Source organism: Melospiza melodia, unplaced genomic scaffold (genome assembly GCF_035770615.1).
Source record: "Melospiza melodia melodia isolate bMelMel2 unplaced genomic scaffold, bMelMel2.pri scaffold_51, whole genome shotgun sequence".
In the NCBI taxonomy this organism is placed as follows: Eukaryota; Metazoa; Chordata; class Aves; order Passeriformes; family Passerellidae; genus Melospiza; species Melospiza melodia.
Window position 1 is genome coordinate 3,127,262 of NW_026948797.1, and position 18,563 is coordinate 3,145,824.

Here is an 18,563-nt window from a genome sequence, read left to right on the forward strand (position 1 = left end):
TCCAATCAAAGCCATGAGCGGTGCCAGGGCCGCGCTGCCTCTCCCGTGGGATCCTCCCCGTTCCAGCTAGAGCCAGGTTTAATTAATGCTTAATTAGCAAACGCTTGGGTTTAACTCGAACCTGGTCTTTTAACACCCGAATTCCTTAAATCCGAGAGGCTGTTTCCATCTGTGCCGGGGGTGGGAACTCTCAGGGAGCGCCCAGATCCCTTGGGTTCCCTCTTTAGGGTCGGGATGGTTTGGGGTTTATCAATGGGGTTATCAATGAGGTGTAAATTGGTGGTTTATGGAGGAATTTTTTTGTGAATGGAATGTTTGTAAATGGATTTATATGAATGGGGTGGTTGTAAATGGATTTTTTTTTTTTATGAATGGGGTGGTTGTAGGTGGGTTTTTATGAATGGGGTATTTGTGAATGGGTTTATCAATGGGTTTATCAATGCATTGATAACCAAACCTCCACAAGCTTGGGAGGAGCACTTCAGGGATCCTCAGTCGGGTGTTTTTCTTCTTTTTGGTTGTTACTTGATGAAGAAAGAGCTCAGATTCGCTTTTATTTTATCTTAAATATTTCACTTTAATCTGAATCTGTGTTCTGTGTGTGTGTGACCATCCCTGACTGTTCCCAAGGGCTCTCAGACTCTCTGTGCTGCACTGAACTTGTGGATTTTTATACTAAAAACCAAAAATAAAGATTATTTTGAAAATTTAAATGAAGTGACAAATTTCTGTTGGGCCTCTGAGAACCCTTTTGGCTGCTGCCAGCTGGGGTTTCCTCACTTCTTTCCTTTTTCCTGCTGCGTTGGGAACTTCCTCTTATTATTTTTTTGGGGGGTATTTGGGGTTTTTCCTGCTCTCGGCACCCACATATTCTTCCATGGTTGGCTTCATAAATTAAGGAAGAAAAAATAAACTGAAACCAAACAAAATCAGCCTGTAGATCCTCAGCTTTAGGCAGAAGCCCAGCTCCAGGGGATTTAGGGAGATCACAAAATCCAGAGGATTCAGGCAGATCCCAGATCAGGATATTTAGGCAGAACCTCAGCGAATTTAGGGAGGTTTCCAATTTAGGTGGATCCTCAAATCCAAGGAATTTAGGGAGAACCCCAAAGCCAGGAAATGCAGGTAGAGCCCCAAATCCAGGGGATTGAGGCAGATCCCACTTAGGAAGATCCCCCACCTCCAAAACATTTCAGCAGATCCTCAGCTCTGGGATATTTCAGTGCATCCCCAACTCCAGGAAATTTGAGCAGATCCCCGATGCCAGGGAATTCAAGTATCATCCTAACTCCTGAAAATTCACATAGGCCTCCATCTCCAGGGAATTTAGGGAGATCACAAGCTCCAGGATATTTAGGCAGAACCCCAGGGAATTCAGGCAGGTTTCCAATTTAGGTGGATCCTCAAATCCCGGGAATTTAGGCAGAACCCCAAAGCCAGGAAATGCAGGTAGAGCCCCAGCTCCAGGGGATTTAGGGAGATCCCAGCTCCAGGCATTCAGGCAGATCCCAGCTCCAGGATATTCAGGCAGAACCTCAGCCCCAGGGAATTCAGGCAGGTTTCCAATTTAAGTGGATCCCCAAATCCAGGGAATTTAGGGAGAACCCCAAAGCCAGAAAATGCAGGTAAAGGCCCTAAATCCCTCTAGGGGATTGAGGCAGATCCCACTTAGGAAGATCCCCCACCTCCAAAAAATTTCAGCAGATCCTCAGCTCTGGGATATTTCAGTGCATCCCCAGCTCCAAGAAATTTGAGCAGATGCCTGATGCCAGGGAATTCAAGTATCATCCTAACTCCTGAAAATTCATAGAGGCCTCCACCTCCAGGGAATTTAGGGAGATCACAAGCTCCAGGATATTTAGGCAGAACCCCAGGGAATTCAGGCAGGTTTCCAATTTAGGTGGATCCCCAAATCCCGGGAATTTGGGCAGAACCCCAAAGCCAGGAAATGCAGGTAGAGCCCCAGCTCCAGGGATTTAGGGAGATCCCAGCTCCACGCATTCAGGCAGATCCCAGCTCCAGGATATTCAGGCAGAACCTCAGCCCCAGGGAATTCAGGCAGGTTTCCAATTTAAGTGGATCCCCAAATCCAGGGAATTTAGGGAGAAACCCAAAGCCAGAAAATGCAGGTAAAGGCCCTAAATCCCTCTGGGGGATTGAGGCAGATCCCACTTAGGAAGATCCCCCACCTCCAAAAAATTTCAGCAGATCCTCAGCTCTGGGATATTTCAGTGCATCCCCAACTCCAGGAAATTTGAGCAGATCCCTGATGCCAGGGAATTCAAGTATCATCCTAACTCCTGAAAATTCATAGAGGCCTCCAGCTCCAGGGAATTTAGGGAGATCACAAGCTCCAGGATATTTAGGCAGAACCCCAGGGGATTTAGGCAGTTTCTAATTTAGATGGATCCCCAAATCCAGGAAATGCAAGTAGAGGCCCGGCTCCATGGAATTTAGAGAGATCACAAGTTCCATGAGATTCAGGCAGATCCCAGCTCCAGGATATTTAGGCAGAACCTCAGTCCCAGGGAATTTAGGGAGGTTTCCAATTTAGGTGGATCCCCAAATGCAGGGAATTTAGGCAGAACCCCAAATCCAGGAAATGTAGGTAAAGCCCCAAATCCAGGGGATTTAGGCAGATCCCACTTAGGAAGATCCCCCACCTCCAGGGAATTTCAGCAGATCCTCAGCTCCGGGATATTTCAAGTCCAGGAAATTTGAGCAGATCCCTGATGGCGGGGAATTCAGATAGCATCCTAACTCCTGAAAATTCATAGAATCCTCCATCTCCAGGGGATTTTGGGATCTGTGTGGATCCCAGGCGTGTCCTTAGATGAAATATTCCTCCTTGTCCTTGGCTGGAGGCTCCTCCCTCGGGGTGGCGTCGGGCTCGGGCTGCTCGTAGGTGAGGTAGGAGCCCTGGTTCCGGTACAGGTAAATCCCAATCACCACCAGCACGGTGAGCAGGGTCAGGAACACCAGGGCGATCACCACTGCACGGAAAGCACAGGTGTGACAGGTGAGATGTATTGGGATAATTACCAATATTGCTGGACAGGACGTGCCTTGGCTTGTCCGGCCCTTGGTGCTGAACCAAAAAGTGGCAACTGTAGTGATTTCACTCCAGAGACACTTTTGGCCAGCTGGGTGTGTGGTGTGTCGCAGACGTCTTTTATGAAAAATCCTTTCCTTAGGATTTTTCCTCCTGAGAAGCTGAGGCTTCAAGAACGAAATGTAAACGTTGGTTATCTGCTGCTGTAGAATGCAACAGGTGCATCTGTGATTGGTCTCATGTTAGATGTTTGTAATTAATGGCCAATCACAGCCCAGCTGGCTCGGACAGAGAGTCCAAGCCACAAACCTTTGTTATCATTCTTTGCTATTCTATTCTTAGCCAGCCTTCTGATGAAATCCTTTCTTCTATTCTTTTAGTATAGTTTTAGTGTAATATATATAATAAAATAATAAATCAAGCCTTCTGAAACATGGAGTCAGATCCTCATCTCTTCCCTCCTCCAAGAACCCCTGTGAATACTGTCACAGTGGTGTTTCACCCTGAGACAATTTTGGCCAGCTGGATGTGCGGTATTTCACCCCAGAGACACTTTTTCTGCCTGGATCACCCCACAGACACTTTTGGCTGTGGGTGTGTGGTGTTTCACCCCACAGACAATTTGGGCTGGCTGGGTGTGTGGTGTTTCACCCCACAGACCCTTTTGGCTGTGGGTGTGTGGTGTTTCACCCCATATACACTTTTGGCTGTGGGTGTGTGGTGTTTCACCCCATAGACCCTTTTGGCTGGCTGGGTGTGTGGTGTTTCACCCCACAGACGCTTTGGGCTGCCTGGGTGTTGGTGTTTCACCCCACAGACACTTTGGGCTGTGGGTGTGTGGTGTTTCACCCCACAGACACTTTGGGCTGGCTGGGTGTGTGGTGTTTCACCCCACAGACGCTTTGGGCTGGCTGGGTGCTGCAGCTGGGCCCGTGGGGACAAGTCCAGGCCTGCAGGAGCTCTGGTGGTGCTGGGATGGAGCTTCCCCCCATAACAGGGGCTGCTCCTCAGGTTTCCCTCTGTGGAGAAGCTTTAAGGGGATGGTGAAGGAAAGGAGTCGGTTCTGATGGAGGGTTTGGATCCAGAGCTTCATTCTGGCCCACAGGCCTCTGAATGCAGCACCAGCTCCAGCAGAACTCCCTGAGCCCGTGGTTGCTGCTCCTTTGAACCTGGGTCATTTTTCAGGCTTGTTTTGCCCAGAAGAGGTACCTGGACTGTCTGTAACTCTTTGTTTTTTATTGTCTCATACTGTCCTAATCTAAATTGTCCAAATTATTATTACTCTAATGACATTGCTATTGTTATACCCATTTTATTAGTATTAAACTTTTAAAAGTTTTAAAACCAAGTGATTGGCATTTTTCACAATTCCAGAATTAAAATGCAATGGTAAAAAGGCCACAAGCAGAGCTCAGATCAGCACTGACCCAGGTTGGGTGACACGGGGGGGCACTCTGGCTCCTCTCCTCTGGGCATCACCCACAGAAAACTCTCACAAAGTCTTTTTATACATTTCCAAGCTTTGGAGAAGGTTTCTTGCATTCTTATCATTGATCTTATCCTTTTAGCATCTTCATGTTTTTCCTTTCTTGCTGCTGCTTTTGCTGAAAGTCTCCCAAAAATGGTAAATATTCACCTTGTTAGAGGGAAATCTCCTGCAATATTGATTCTAGGAGACACAGATTTATCTTATTGATGATGCACATCGAATGCACATTGCTGGGGTTTGGTCAGAGGAATAATCCTGTGGAATCAACATTTCTGGAGATGAATGTTCAGGCTGGGATTTTGGTGCATATCACTGTAATCTCATCAGAGGTGAGAGGAATGAGGGATTTGTCTTTCCAAACAAGCTGTGAGTCTGCTGGTGGATAAAACCAGCACTGGGAGATAAAAGAAACAATGGGAAGGATTGCACTGATTGGTGAATGGAAAATGAGATTTGCTCTTACAAATAAACTTTAGGTTTGCTGATGAACGAAATTAGACATTGAAATAAAATGTCTGATAAATGAAATTAGACATTGAGAGATGAAAGAAACAATGGGGAAGAAAAACCCCTAAATGTCATAAGAATTAAAAATTAAAAGGGAGGGTTGTGTGTTAGAGGGGAATCTTTGGTATCAGGTGTTCTGGGGAGTCTGAACCTCTCAAGAACCTCAGAAATGGGGGAAAAGAGAGGGAAATTGGGATAAAAAGGAGGCTGTGTCCTCCAGAAATCTGAGAGTTCCCAGGGCAATGCCCCATGGCCTCTCCCTTTATTGGAATAAAGCAAAAGGATTCCTCTGGCTCCTTTTTGGACATAAACCTCTGATGTTCGTGGATGAATTTTCCTAACACAGGGAATTTCCCAAAGCCTCCTTTGGTATGCCAGGATTTTCATCAGGTGAGATTACTGTAGCCTCAGCAGGAATTTATACATATCATCCATTACAGACTACAGTAATCTCACCTGATGAAAATCCTGGCACACCAAAGGAGGGTTCAGAAAATTCCCTCTGATGAGATTACAGCGATAGGCACCAAAATCCCAGCCTGAAGGAAATGTTGATTCCACAGGATTATTCCTCTGACCAAACCCCAGCAATGTGCATTCCATGTGCACCATCAATAAGATAAATCTGTGTCTCCTAGAATCAATATTGCAGATTTTCCTCTAACAAGGTGAATTATTTACCAGTTTTGGGAAACTCTCAGCAAGAAAGGAAAAACTACATGAAGATGCTAAAAGGATAAGATCAATGATAAGAAAGTAAGAAACTCTCGGAGCTTGGAAATGTATAAAGACTTTGTGAGAGTTTTCTGTGGGTGATGCCCAGAGGAGAGGAGCCAGAGTGCCCCCCCTGTGTCACCCAGCCTGGGTCAGTGCTGATCTGAGCTCTGCTTGTGGCCTTTTTACCATTGTATTGTAATTCTGGGATAAATTCTCCTTATTCATCAAATTGTTTAATTAATTTATAACTCAGCCGGAGCAGCCCGGCCTCACCTGCGATCACGGCGGTGTCGGCGTCCTCATGGCCAGGAGGGGTCGGAGCCTTCCTCAGGTACGGCGTGGTCGGGTCTTCCTCGGCACAGGGAGAGAGGGGGGTCAGGGAGGGCTGAGCGGGGGGAGAAGGTGGGGAGAGCCCGGAGGAGCCGCTCCAGGTGCTCACCTGAGCTCAGGTGGGGCCGATCTCCCTCCATCGCATCGGCGCCTTCCAGGGGAAGGGTTGGGGTCCTTCAGAGCTGCCAAAAATAAAGCGACAAAAGCGGTGAATTCCCCCTCAGTGCCCCATCACCTGTGCTCAGGTGGGGATGAGATCCCTCCTTCCAGGTGAGGCTCGGGATTCCTCCGGAATTACCAAAAATAGCGATAAAAGTCGTGATTTCCCCCCAAACCACCCCAAAACTTGCAGCAGGAGGGGGGTGGTGCAGCACCAGTAACGCACTGGAATTACTGGGGCTGGGGTCGCAGCCGGGACAGGGAAGAGCCAGCCCCTGGCTGGATTCACTCCTAAATTTCGAGAGCTTCAAAGTGCCTGAAAGTCCTTGAAAATGCCCCAAAATGCGGGGCCGGAGCTCGGGAAATGCCCGTCCCACCTTGGCCGTGCCCGATGGGGACCCCCGGGCCCCCCGAATGTCCCGGTGGTGGCTCCGGGGCCGGGCGGCTCCGGGGCGCGGGGGTTCCGTGACTCAGCGCGGTCGGAGCGAATCCGATCCCGTTTGTTTGGCTTGTTTTTTTTTTTTTTTTTTAAAAAGAGGAAATCGAGCGGCGGGAGCGGGGCAGGAGCGGGGCGGGGCCACGGCCGGGCCGGGAGCGGGAATTTTGGGCTGAGGGCGCCGGGAATTGGGGCTGGGTGAGCCGGGAATTTGGTTTGGGGGAGCCCCGGGAATTGGGAATGAGAGCTGGGTCTGGGAAGCCGGGAACTGGAGCTGGGGGGACCCGGGAATTTGGTCTGGGGGAGCCCCGGGAGTTGGGTTTGGGGGGAGCCCTAGGAATTGGGGCTGGGGGAGCCAGGAATTTAGTTTGGGGGGAGCCCTGGGAATTGGGGCTGGGGGAGGCGGGAATTTGGTTTAGGGGAGCTGGGAATTGGGTCTGGGGGCCAGGCGGGAATTGGGACTGGGGGAGCTCCAGGAACTGAGGCTGGAAAAGCTCTGGGAATCGGGGTTGGAGGAGCCCCGAGAATTGGGTCTGGTGGCGCCGGGAATTGTGGCTGGGGGAGGCAGGAATTTGGGCTGAGGGGGCCCCGGGAATTGGGGCTGGGCGCTAGCCGGGAATTGGGGCTGGGGGCTAGCCGGGAACTGGGGCTGGGCGCTAGCCGGGAATTGGGGCTGGGGGCCAGCCGGGAATTGGGGCTGGGGGAGGTGGGAATTTGGGCTGGGGAGAGGCAGGAACTGGGGCTGGGGGCCAGCCGGGAATTGGGGCTGCGAGGGAGGCGGGAATTTGGGCTGGGGGCGCTCCGGGAATTTGGGTCTGGGGTCCCCGGGAGCTCGGGCCGTGCCCGTTCCCCTCCCGCAGGGCTCGGGGAGGGCGGGACCCGAGCAGGCAAAGCCCGGCTGGGGCTGGCAGCAGCCGCTCCTTAAACTCAGTTTTACTTAAATCAGCTCCGCTTTAAACCCAGCTGTGCTTTAAACCCAGCTTTGCTTTAAACCCGGTTTTGCTGTAAGAACAGTTCCGCTTTAAAACCTTGTTTTGTTTTAAGCCTGTTTCACTTTAAACCTTGTTTAGCTTTAAACCCAGCTTTGCTTGAAACCAAACTCTGCTTTAATCCCAATTTCGTTTTAAACCCGATTTTTTTTTTTAAACGCAGCTTTGCTTTAAACCCAGCTTTGCATTAAACACAATTTTATTTCCAGCACAATTTTGCTTTAAGCCTGATTTTACTTTAGTCTAGTCCTATGTTAAACCCAGCTTTTCTTTAAACTTAGTTTCGCTTTAAACTCATTTTGCTTTAAACTCAATTTCACTTTAAGGCCCAGCTTTTCATTAAACCCAGCTTTGAATTAAACCTGATTTTGCCTTAAAACCAGCTTTCCTTTAAACTGAGTTTGCTTTAGACACGATTTTGCTTTAAACACAGATTTACATTACATCCAGAGCTGCTTTAATCCCAGCTTTGTTTAAAACTCGGTTTTGCTTTAAACCCAACTTTGAATGACACCAAGTTGTGCTTTAAACAGTTTCGTTTTTAATTCAGTTTTGCCTTAAACCCGGTTTTGCTTTAAACCCAACTTTGAATTACACCAAGTTTTGCTTTAAACAGTTTCATTTTCAATTCAGTTTTGCCTTAAACCCGGTTTTGCTTTAACCCAGCCCCTCATTAAGCCCAACTTTGCTGTCGAGCTCCCCCAGCAGAGCTCTCCAAAGCCACTCTCGACCTTCCCACGGAGCAGCTGCTGCTCCCGGGCGGCTTCAGAGCAAAAATCGGGATTAAATCCCCCAAAATAAACTGGGGTTTAAGAGAAGAAGAGGAAAAGGCGCTGCTGGGTGGAACCAGGGGCAGGGCTGAGCTTTGGGAAAGGTTCTTTGGGAAGAGTTTGGCATTGCCAGTGAGGAACACCAACCAGTTCTGGGCCCCAGCACCCCAAAAACGCAACCCTGGGACCCACAAACCGCAACCCTGGGACCCCACAGAGCCCGAGGATTGGAGTGCTGGACTCACCAAAGGTTTAACCCGAATTTGTCTGAGGGAAGGGTTTGATTTCCATCCAACCACGCGTGGTGGTGGAAGGGGAGCTCCTCCTGCTCTCTCCAGGACAGGGATGCTCCCCATGGATCCCACCCTGCGGAAAGGCCCCGGTGCTTCCCAAAACCCCGGAATTTCTGGCAGTGCCAGGCCGGGATCCAGCCCGGAAGGAGGGGGCTGGCAGCCGCAGTGAATCATTCCCATCCCGATGGATTTAAATGTGTTTTTACAACAGGCTTGCGAAAAACTCCTCATCTTCCTCATTCCTGCGCTCCGGCCGAGCGGCTCCAGAGCCGTTCCCAAGGGAAACCCTGCCCCGCTCGGCCGCTCTGATCCCAAAAACTCCTTCCAGGAGCGCCGGGGATGCAGCTCCTGCATTCCTATCCCCATTCCCGGTGCCTGGATGACGGGAGGACCAACACGTCCTTACCGATTTGTTTGGGGTGCTCGGCAGCGCCTTTACAGCCCCCTTATCTCCATCCCCATTCCCGTTCCCGGTGCCTGGACGATGGGAGAGGAACAAACCGTCCCTACAGATTTTTTTAGGGGAGCTTGGCAGCACTTTTACAACTCCTCCATTCCCATCCCCACTCCTGTTCCCGGTGCCTGGATGATGGGAGAGGAGCAAACCGGCCCTACAGATTTTTATGTGTGCTGGGAACGCCTTTACAGCCCCCCAGTTCCCATCCCCATTCCCATTCCCGGTGCCTGGATGATGGGAGAGGAGCAAACCGCCCCTACAGATTTTTTGGGGTGCTTGGCAGCGCTTTTACAATCCCTCCATTCCCTTTCCCGTGCCCGTTCCCAGAGCTTGGATGACGGGAGGAACAAACCGTCCCTATAGATTTTTAGGGGTGCTCGGCAGGGCCTTTACAGCCCCCTTATCCCCATCCCCGTTCCCAGAGCCTGGATGACGGGAGAGGAACAAACCGTCCCTACAGATTCGTTAGGGGTGCTTGGGGAGCGCCTTTACAACCCCTCCATTCCCATCCCTATCCCCATTCCCGTTCCCGGTGCCTGGAGGACGGGAGGAACAAACCGCCCCTACAGATTTTTTGGACTTTTTAGGGGTGCTCGGCAGCACCTCCATTCTCTTTCCTAGATTTTTTAGGGGTTCTTGGCAGCGCCTTTACAGCTCCTCAATTCCCATCCCTATCCCCATTCCCGGTATCTGGATGACGGGAGAGGAACAAACCGTCCCTAGAGATTTGTTAGGGGTGCTTGGGAGCACCTTTACAGCCCCCCTATCCCCATTCCCATCCCCGTTCCCAGAGCCTGGATGACGGGAGAGGAGCAAACCGTCCCTACAGATTTGTTAAGGGTGCTCGGCAGCGCCTTTGCAGCCCCTCCATTCCCACTCCCGGCGGATGGAGGCTGGGATCACCAAACCATCCCCCCCGGATTCTTTTGGGGTGCTCCGCAGCCCCTTTAGAGCCGCCCCGTCCCCTCCCCAGCGGGCGGATTGCGGGATTTCCTGCTCGCCCTCGTTTCTTGTCCCTCACCTCGGGATGATCCCCTGGGAGCGGCGCTCTGCTCCCCTCGTTTCCCCCTCTGCTTTCCTGCCGGATTTCCTGCTTTCAGCCTCTCCCTGCGGCAGGATCCGGCCTTTTCCTCCCCTCCCACCCCAAATCCCGCTGGAAAACGCCCGGCCGAGCCCCGACATTCCGGCTTCACCCCGGAGCGGCCGCGCAGCCCGTCCCTCGCTGCAGGGCTGCGGTGCCGCCGTGTCCGGATCCCTGCGCCGGGGATTTGCCCCCTGAAGCCCCCCAGGATCGGGAATTTCGGGGGAAGGGACATCCCGGGATCCAATTCCCACTCCTGCAGCTCTTACCTGCCGGCACCACGTGCGGCTCCAGGTGAAGGCGTTGCCCTGTTCCTACCTCGCCTTTCCAGTTCGGCTGGAATGAGGATCAACCTCCCCAGGATCCCTCCCCCGTTTAACCCCTCGCTGGCTGCGGGGCAAACCCATCATCGCGGAGGTTTGGGGAATTCTGGATCAGGGGAGGGGAACTTTGGGGTGTTTTGGGGTTTTTTGGCATGACAGCGAATTTTCCAGGAGCTGGTGGAACAGGTTCGACGCCTTTTCCCCGAGTCACGGGTGTTGGAGCGGGACAGAGAATAACAACCCCCAACCTCCCTCCCCTACACCCCTCAGCCACCCCAAATCCACCGGTGGGGTCCCCCCCGGACCCCTCCGCAATCCCAGACGGAGATTTGGGATTTTCCCACCTTTTCCATCTTTATTTCGGACCGGATGGGGGCTGGGAAATACGTTCTGGGGAATGAATCTGGGGAAGAAGCCGCATTTCCCTGGGATCAGAGGGCGCTGAGGAACTCGGGGGGATCCTGGGGGGGCTCTGCAGCACCTGAGGGGTCCCGGCTCGTGTCCTGGCTCGTGTCCTGCTCCGGTGTCCCGGAACAGCCCTGAGAGAGACACGGGGGTGGCGCTGGCACCTCGTGGTTCTGTTGAATCTCACCCAAAATTAACCGAGTCCCCCGCCCGTGAAACCCGCCTGGGCTGGGGGTCCAGGGGGCTCCGGGGAGGGGCAGGTCCGGCCCCACCTGCGGCACAGGGTGTCCCACGGGCTGGCTTTGTCCCCGTGTCCCCACATCCCTCCCGGGTGTCCCCAGCCCTGGGTGCGTTCCTCGCTCCCACCCCGGCGTCCCCCAGAACATTTCCCACCTGAGCCCGGCGCACCTCTGGCTCGGCATCCGCCGCCTCCGCGCTGTCCCCGGTGTCCCCGCGCTGTCCCCGCTCTCCGCCGAGCCGGCACGGCTCCCGGGGACACGCCGCGGGGCCGGGGACACGGCAGGGGACAGCTGCGGCTGGGGACGGCGACACGGCGGGCCGCTCCCGACCCTCGGCGCTGGTGGCCGCGCTGTCCCCTGCCGTGCCCGCCGCTGTCCCCGGCGCTGCTGACAGCGTGCCAGCGGCCTGGGCGATGGCCTCGGATAAAATCAGTGACGCCAGGGAGGCGGCGATGCCCTCCACCCCTCCCCGCGCCCCGCTGTCACCCCCCGGCTCCGCGGCTGTCGCCGGTGGCTCCGGACCAGGGGACAGAGAGTCGGGGCCGGGACCGGGCTCCGGGGGCTCCTCGGGGGACACCGACCCTGTCACCGCTGTCACCTCCTCTGGGGGCTCCTTGATGGACGCCGATCCTGTCACGGCTGTCGCCTGCTCCGGGGTCTCGCTGTCGCGGCCGGGACCGGGCTCCGGGGTCTCCTCGCTGGACACGGACCCTGTCACCGCTGTCACCTCCTCCGGGGTCCCCTCGCTGGACACGGACCCTGTCACCGCTGTCGCCTGCTCCGCGCTCTCCTCGCTGGACACCGAGGCCGTGTCCAGGGAGCCGCCGCTGGCGGGCGAAGCCGGGGGGGGCCCGGGGGACACGGCCCCCGGCTCCGCGGGGGCGGCGCTGTCGGTGTCGGGGGACCCCGGTGTCACCTCCGCGTCCAGCACGGGCGCCTTGTCCGGGCAGGGGAACATGGCCGGGGGGCTCACGGGGGCGGAGATGACCAGAGAGCGGCGATTGCTGGGGGCGGGGGGGACAGAGGGGTTCAGCTTGGGGTTCATCCTTGGGGTGTCACCGTCCCAGCTTGCAGGGGGCGCTTCCCCACCCAGCAGGACCCCGATAATGCCCCAGACCCACCAAGAAGCACCTCCAGCCCATCTTTGGCGGGCGCACGCCCAGCCCAGGACTGTGGGACCAGAGCCTCCATCACATTTGTGGGCGCTGGGGGGCGAAATGTCCCCTTAACCCCCCCCTGTCCCCTCATCTCCCCGGGGGTTACCTGGGCACGCCTTTGATGATGAACACCTTGCTCGAGTGCTGCTTCTCCAGCTTGCTCATCACCTCGTACAGGTCCCGGTTGAGCTGGGGGGGGGGGGACACACAGAAACACTTCAGGGGGTGCCCCCCATGTGCTCCCCATCACCCGTGGGCTCAGCAGGGCCCCCAAGGCCTGGGGACACCCCGAACGCCCTCGGGCTGCTATGAATGAATGAATGAATGAATGAATGAATGAATGAATGAATGAATGAATGAATGAATGAATGAATGAATGAATGAATGAATGAATGAATGAATGAATGAATGAATGAATGAATGAATGAAATGAGGAGCAAGGACTCCGGAGGGGTGGGGTACAGCACAGGCATGGACACCTGGGGACACCTGGGGACACCCGGGGACACCCGGGGACACCTGGGGATGTCGGGGGACCGGGGAGGTGTTTTGGGGTGCCTTCCCCACCTTGCTCATCTCTTTGTAGAAGACGTCACGGAGGTTGGAGATGTTCTGGAAAACGGTGACGTAACAGGCGAGGCGGCTGCGGGGGACAGGGAGGGGTCTGGGGGTGCCCCACGGTGTCCCACGGAGGGGACATTGGAGGGGACATGGGAGGGGACACCAGAGAGGTCTGGGGTGCTCAGCCACCTCCCACCCGTCCCTCCCCCTGAGTCCCCAACTCTGTGGGCCCCGCACGGAACGGGAACGTCCCCTCAGGGCCACTCCATGGATGCCGCGGAGCTGCCACCTCCCACTGTCACAGGGCCCCGTGGGCGATGTCCCCCCAGGACCCCCGATGTGTCCTCAGGGCGGACTTTGAGGAGAGACCCACGCAAGTTCTTCCCTGCATGGGGGGACCTCACCCACCCAATGGCACCCATACCCAGCCCGTGTCCCCCAGCCCCAAAATGTCCCCCGATCCCACAATGTCCGCCTGTCCCTGCTGTGTCCCCCAGCCCCACCATGTCCCCCTGCCCCTGCCGTGTCTCTCAGCTCCACAATGTCCCCCAGCCCCACCATGTCCCCCACCTCTCTGGTCCGTGATGTCCCCAAGCCCTTGTGGTGTCCCCCAGCCCCATGATATCCCCAGCCTGACACCCTCCATGGTGACCTCCATCCCTGTGATGTCCCCTCATCCCTGTTGTGTCCCCCAGCCCCTGCCATGTCCCCCAGCCCCATGATATCCCCAGCCAGTATTTGGGGACATCGCGGTGTCCCCCAGCCCGATGATACCCCCAGCCTGACTCCCCCCAAGGTGACCTCCAGCCCCACGATGTCCTCCACCCCCTGGTCCGTGATGTCCCCAAGACCTTGCGGTGTCCCCAAGCCCTACAATGTTCCCCATCCCTACCATGTGCCCCTGCCCCACATGTCCCCCATCCTCTCTGTGTCCCCCAGCCCCACAATTTCCCCCGGCCCCACGATGTACCCCAGCCCCTGGTCCATGATGTCCCCAAGCCCTTGCGGTGTCCCCCAGCCCGATGACATCCCCACCCTGACACCCCCCATAGTGACCTCCATCCCTGCCATGTCCCCAAATCCCCGCAGTGTCCCCCAGCCCCCCGCAGGTCCCCGAGCCCCCGCGGTGTCCCCAGGCCCGTGGCAGCCCGTACCTGCCGTACAGGACCGGCAGCTCCTCCCGCAGGTCCCTGTTCAGCTCCTCGAACACGGCCTGGGCTCTATTGAACTCCTCCTCGGCCTGGGGGAGGGACGGGGGGGTCGCGGCGTTGTCCCCACGGCCGGGGGACTGTCCCCATCCCCAAGCGGGAGCTGTCCCGGGGAGTCCCGACCTTGGCGATTTTGGCCTCGTCCTTTTTCTTGGCGCTCTGCAGAGCCTCCAGGTGGTGCCGGGCGCTGTCGTAGTCCACGAGCTTTCGGCCCCGCTTGGCGATGCGCTCCTGTGGGGGGGGGACAGGTGAGCCAGGACCCCCCCGTGCCCCCGCTGTCCCCAACCCCGCCCGACAGCACAAGGAGGCACCTTGAAGTCGCCGAACTGAGCCAGGTAATTCTCCATGAGCCGCAGGGCTTGGTCCACCAACTTGGCCTCGTAGTCCTCCCACAGGAGGTCATTGCTCTGGGGGGACAGGGACAGGGACAGCAGTGACAGCCGCCACCCTCCAGCCCCCCCGGGCTTCAAGGGGACCCTGGGGACACCCGGGGCTCACGTCGGCGATGGCCCGGAGCTCCTCGTGCCCGTCCCATTCAGGGCTGTAAATGTCCTGCAGCGTCTCGGCCACTCTGCGGGAGCTCTCGTGCATCACTGCGGGCACAGAGACCCGGCATGACCCTTATCACTGTCATTATTATAATTATATTATCACCATCATTATCGTTATCATTATCGGTATCATTATCATGATCATTATCATGATCATTGTCACTATCACTATCACTATCACGATAATCATCATTATCATTATCATTATCATTGTCATTATCATTATTATAATTATGATTATCACTATCATTATAGTTATCATTATCGTTATCATTGTCATTATCATTACTATATTAATATTATCATTATCACGATCATTATCATTATCATTGTCATTGTCATTTAGTCCTGATCTTTAATAATTTATTCACTGCTGTCCGTCGTTGTTTATTAGCCCGGGTGTGTTATTATAAATTATTTATTGTCTCTATCATCCCATATATACACTATATATAACGTAGGCATTATCTGTTATTCTATTTAATATATTATATATAATATATATCCCATATATATTTATTATCAACTATTCCACATACAGTATTTATTATTATTTTATTAACATTATTAATAATAATTAATATAACATCGTTATATTATTATCTAATATTATGAATAATAATAGTATTTATTTATTACTAATACTATTATATTAATAGTATTTATTAGTAAATAGTATTTTTTATTGAATTATTATTATTATTATTATTATTATTATTATTATTATTATTATTATTATTATTATTATTATTATTATTATTATTATTATTATTTTATCATTTATTATTAATATTATTATTTTATATTTAATATAGTTTTAATATCTATTATTTTTATCTCTTCATTATCTCTCTATTATTTTTCCCTCTATAATGTTTATATCTTTATTATCCCATATGTATTTAATAAATAATGAGATATAAAAATTTAGATTGCATATGTAATATATGTAAGATATAGTAAGATATATAATATCTATCTCATTTATAATATGTTATATATTATCCCACATATAGTATTTTTATTAACTATTTTCTCTTTATTATCCATTCATAGCTTACAATCTATTTATTCTCAATATTTATTTTTATTTATTCTTTCTTTTGATTTAATGCTGATTTTTAATGAATAATCCATTTATTGTAGCATGATTGATTTCCTCTGCTATTCCTGATTTATTATCCCGGTCCCGCCCCGGGTCCCTCCCTGTTCCCGGCTCTCCCGGGGCTGTCCCGGGTCTGCTCCTCACCTCTCACGGCTCCCACGAACCCCTTGAGCTCCTTGTAGAGTTTGTGACCCTCGTTCTGCAAAGCAGGGCGGTGAGGGGGGATCAGGGGGATCAGGGGGATCAGGACATGTCCCCAGTGTCCCCGGTGTCCCCGATGTCCCCGGTGTCCCCCTGTCACCTGCTGCAGCTGGAAGTTGTAGGCGCTCTGCTCGAACTGCTCATCTTTGGTTTCCACCGTTTTGCCCAATTTTTGCAAAACCTGTGATGGGGAGAGAGGGGAAGAGGCCCCTGCCAGACCCCGAGGACACCGGGCTGTGCCCCCCAAAACCCCCCTGAGGGGGGCCGAGGAGCCAGTGGGGCAGGATTGATGTGGAAATGCAAAATCTCACTGTGTTCCTCAGTGCTTTTATTTCTTTCAGGAAAATGGTGAATTTTTGGGTGCCAATCTGCCTCCCCACTAAACCCTGTGGGTGCAGTCCTGTGCACCCCAAAAACACCCCGAGCCCCGGCTGTGGGGCACAGGGGACACCATGAGGAGGATGAGGAGGCTGAAGGAGAGCTGAGAGGCTGCTCTGAGTGGGGGAGATTTGGGGTGTCCAGGCTGAACCTCCTGGGAAGAGGCTGGGTCTGGACTGGGGCAGCTTTGGGGTGCCCAGAAAGAGATTGAGCCCCCCTGGGAAGAGGCTGGGTCCAGGCATGAAGGAGTTTTGGGGTGTCCAGGAAGAGGGTGACCCTCTGGAAAATGACTGAAGCCAGATGAGGAGAAATTCAAGGTGTCCAGGAAGAGGTTGAACCCTCCAGGAACAGCCTGGGCCAGGCAGGAGAGACTTTTTGGGTGCCACAAACAGCTTGAACCCCGCAGGAAGAGCCAGGGCTGGGAGTGAGGAGCTTTGGGGTGTCCAGGAAGAGGCTGGGCTGGGTCAGAGGGAGATTTGGGGTGTTCAGGAAGAGGCTGGGGCTGGGTCAGAGGGAGATTTGGGATGTCCAGGAAGAGGTTGGGTCCCCTGGGAACAGGCCAGGACCGGCTGGGAGGGAGATTTGCAGCGTGCAGGAAGCAGCCAGAGCCTGGCCCGGGATGATTGAGCCATGGGAAAGCCAAATTTAGCACCGAGCCCCGGCCAGGAAACCCGGGTGGGTGAGGGTTTGAAAGGGGTCTTTGTGTCACCCCCAAAAGGGGAGTCACAGCTACTTTTAGGAGATAGGAAAGGAAAGAGGCCCCCCCAAAGCAGTGAGAATTGTCCCGCTCGTGCCGTTTCCGCAGCCCTTCCCCCTCGCTTCCTGTGCTGATCTCTCCAACTTTCCTGGGACCCCCGGCCACTCTGGGCCCTGCTGGGCACCCCCGGTGCCAGCCAGCCCAGGGACCCTGTGCCACCACCCCACAGCCCCCCCATAACCCCTGCAGGGCGTTTTGGGTGGAGAACCCCCCACCATTAGAGAAGCCAAAGTGTCTCGGGGAGCTTTGGGAGATGCCATCCCCCAAACCCTTGGAGTAACGATGACACTGACCCAGAAACCCCCAAACTCCCACCCTGTGAGCACCCAAAGGTGCTGAGCTGTGCCCTTTGGGCCACCCCGGGATTGCTGAGGGGGGACAGAAGGACAGACCCGGGCACAGGTGGGATGTGGGGTGGGTGGCACCTCCGTACCTTCTCCTGGGCGCGGCTGAAGCGTTTCTGGACCTGCCTGGCGAAGAGCCCGGCGCTGCCGCCCCTGCCCTCGGCCATGGCCCCGACGCGGCCCCGGCGCGGCCCCGCAGCTGCCGTTGGAGGCTTCGAGGGAGGAAGTTGGAGGCGAGGCCAGGCAGCATCCGCTGCGCGCCCCGGAACCCCCAAAACCCCAAAAGGCTCTCCTGGAACCCGCCAGGCCACAGGGCTGGGGGGCCATGGGGGATCCGGCTGGGAGAGAAACACAAGGAGCGTCAGGGCAGCCCTGTGCAGGACAAACGGTCACTGACGACAAAACCCCAAAGTTCAAGGTTGTCAAAAGGTCCCTGACCTCTCGGGTCGTGGAATCACCAGAGGTGGAAGGGACACACAAGGATGATAAAGGAAACCTGTTTGTTCAGCAAAGGACAACCCCAGAGATCCCCAAAATCCAGGAGTGTTGTCCAAGAGCTCCCAGATGTTCAGACTCATGGAATCATGGATATCCTGAGGTGGAAAAGACCCACTGGAACAAAGTGGAACATCTGGAGTTGGATACGACACAAGTTGTGTGTCTAACACACGACAATCCCCAAAATCTCAGTAATCCACAGATCCCACTTCTTTTGCCCAAAATGAGTGTGCAGCCCTTTGTGCCACAGCTGGGGGATCAGCTTTGCTTTGGGGTGTCCCTGGTGTGGGGCAGAGTCATTGCTGCTGTCCCTTGCCGTGTGCCCTTGGTGCTGAGAGAACAAACATGGGATTACTTGGAAATTGTGTTCCTGGGAAGTTCTGTGTTTTCCTTGGAAATAAGTACAGAACTGCAGCAGGTGCTTTTGATTTCTATCACTTTTTTTGACCTGGTTGACCCCATTACTGCTGCGATCCCAAATCAGAGGGCCTATGCTGTGAGGGCCAATGTTCCTCACCAAAACAATCTCCATTTGGAGTTCAAGGGGGAAAAAGTG

The 18,563-nt window shown here is 53.8% G+C and overlaps 2 protein-coding genes across 7 annotated transcripts; both read right to left on the reverse strand.

Moving 5' to 3' along the window:
- Nucleotides 1-551: 551 nt before the first annotated feature.
- Nucleotides 552-11,469, reverse strand: SMAGP (small cell adhesion glycoprotein). 6 transcript variants are annotated; one of them, XR_010026583.1, is made up of 5 exons: nucleotides 10,948-11,271; nucleotides 6,205-6,277; nucleotides 6,039-6,113; nucleotides 2,374-2,993; nucleotides 552-2,038 (listed from the first exon to the last, which is right to left on the reverse strand). XR_010026583.1 is itself a non-coding variant. In XM_063147787.1 (5 exons), exons 3-5 carry the CDS (start codon nucleotides 6,233-6,235, stop codon nucleotides 2,830-2,832), a joined length of 270 nt encoding a protein of 89 aa, XP_063003857.1. In that variant the 5' UTR covers nucleotides 6,236-6,277; nucleotides 10,948-11,142; nucleotides 11,402-11,465; the 3' UTR covers nucleotides 552-2,829. The 6 variants fall into 6 exon arrangements, 5 of the variants coding, with proteins under 5 accessions (XP_063003857.1, XP_063003861.1, XP_063003856.1 ...); XM_063147787.1 differs by adding an exon at nucleotides 11,402-11,465 and having other exon boundaries at nucleotides 552-2,993; nucleotides 10,948-11,142; XM_063147791.1 differs by lacking the exon at nucleotides 10,948-11,271 and adding an exon at nucleotides 11,402-11,469 and having other exon boundaries at nucleotides 552-2,993.
- Nucleotides 11,035-17,680, reverse strand: BIN2 (bridging integrator 2). The gene is made up of 11 exons (XM_063147804.1): nucleotides 17,599-17,680; nucleotides 16,131-16,211; nucleotides 15,974-16,028; nucleotides 14,672-14,766; nucleotides 14,485-14,580; nucleotides 14,297-14,404; nucleotides 14,120-14,205; nucleotides 12,972-13,047; nucleotides 12,511-12,593; nucleotides 11,402-12,251; nucleotides 11,035-11,142 (listed from the first exon to the last, which is right to left on the reverse strand). The coding sequence occupies exons 1-11, from the start codon at nucleotides 17,674-17,676 to the stop codon at nucleotides 11,035-11,037; spliced, it is 1,716 nt and encodes a 571-aa protein (XP_063003874.1). The 5' UTR covers nucleotides 17,677-17,680.
- Between the last annotated feature and the right edge of the window lie 883 nt (nucleotides 17,681-18,563).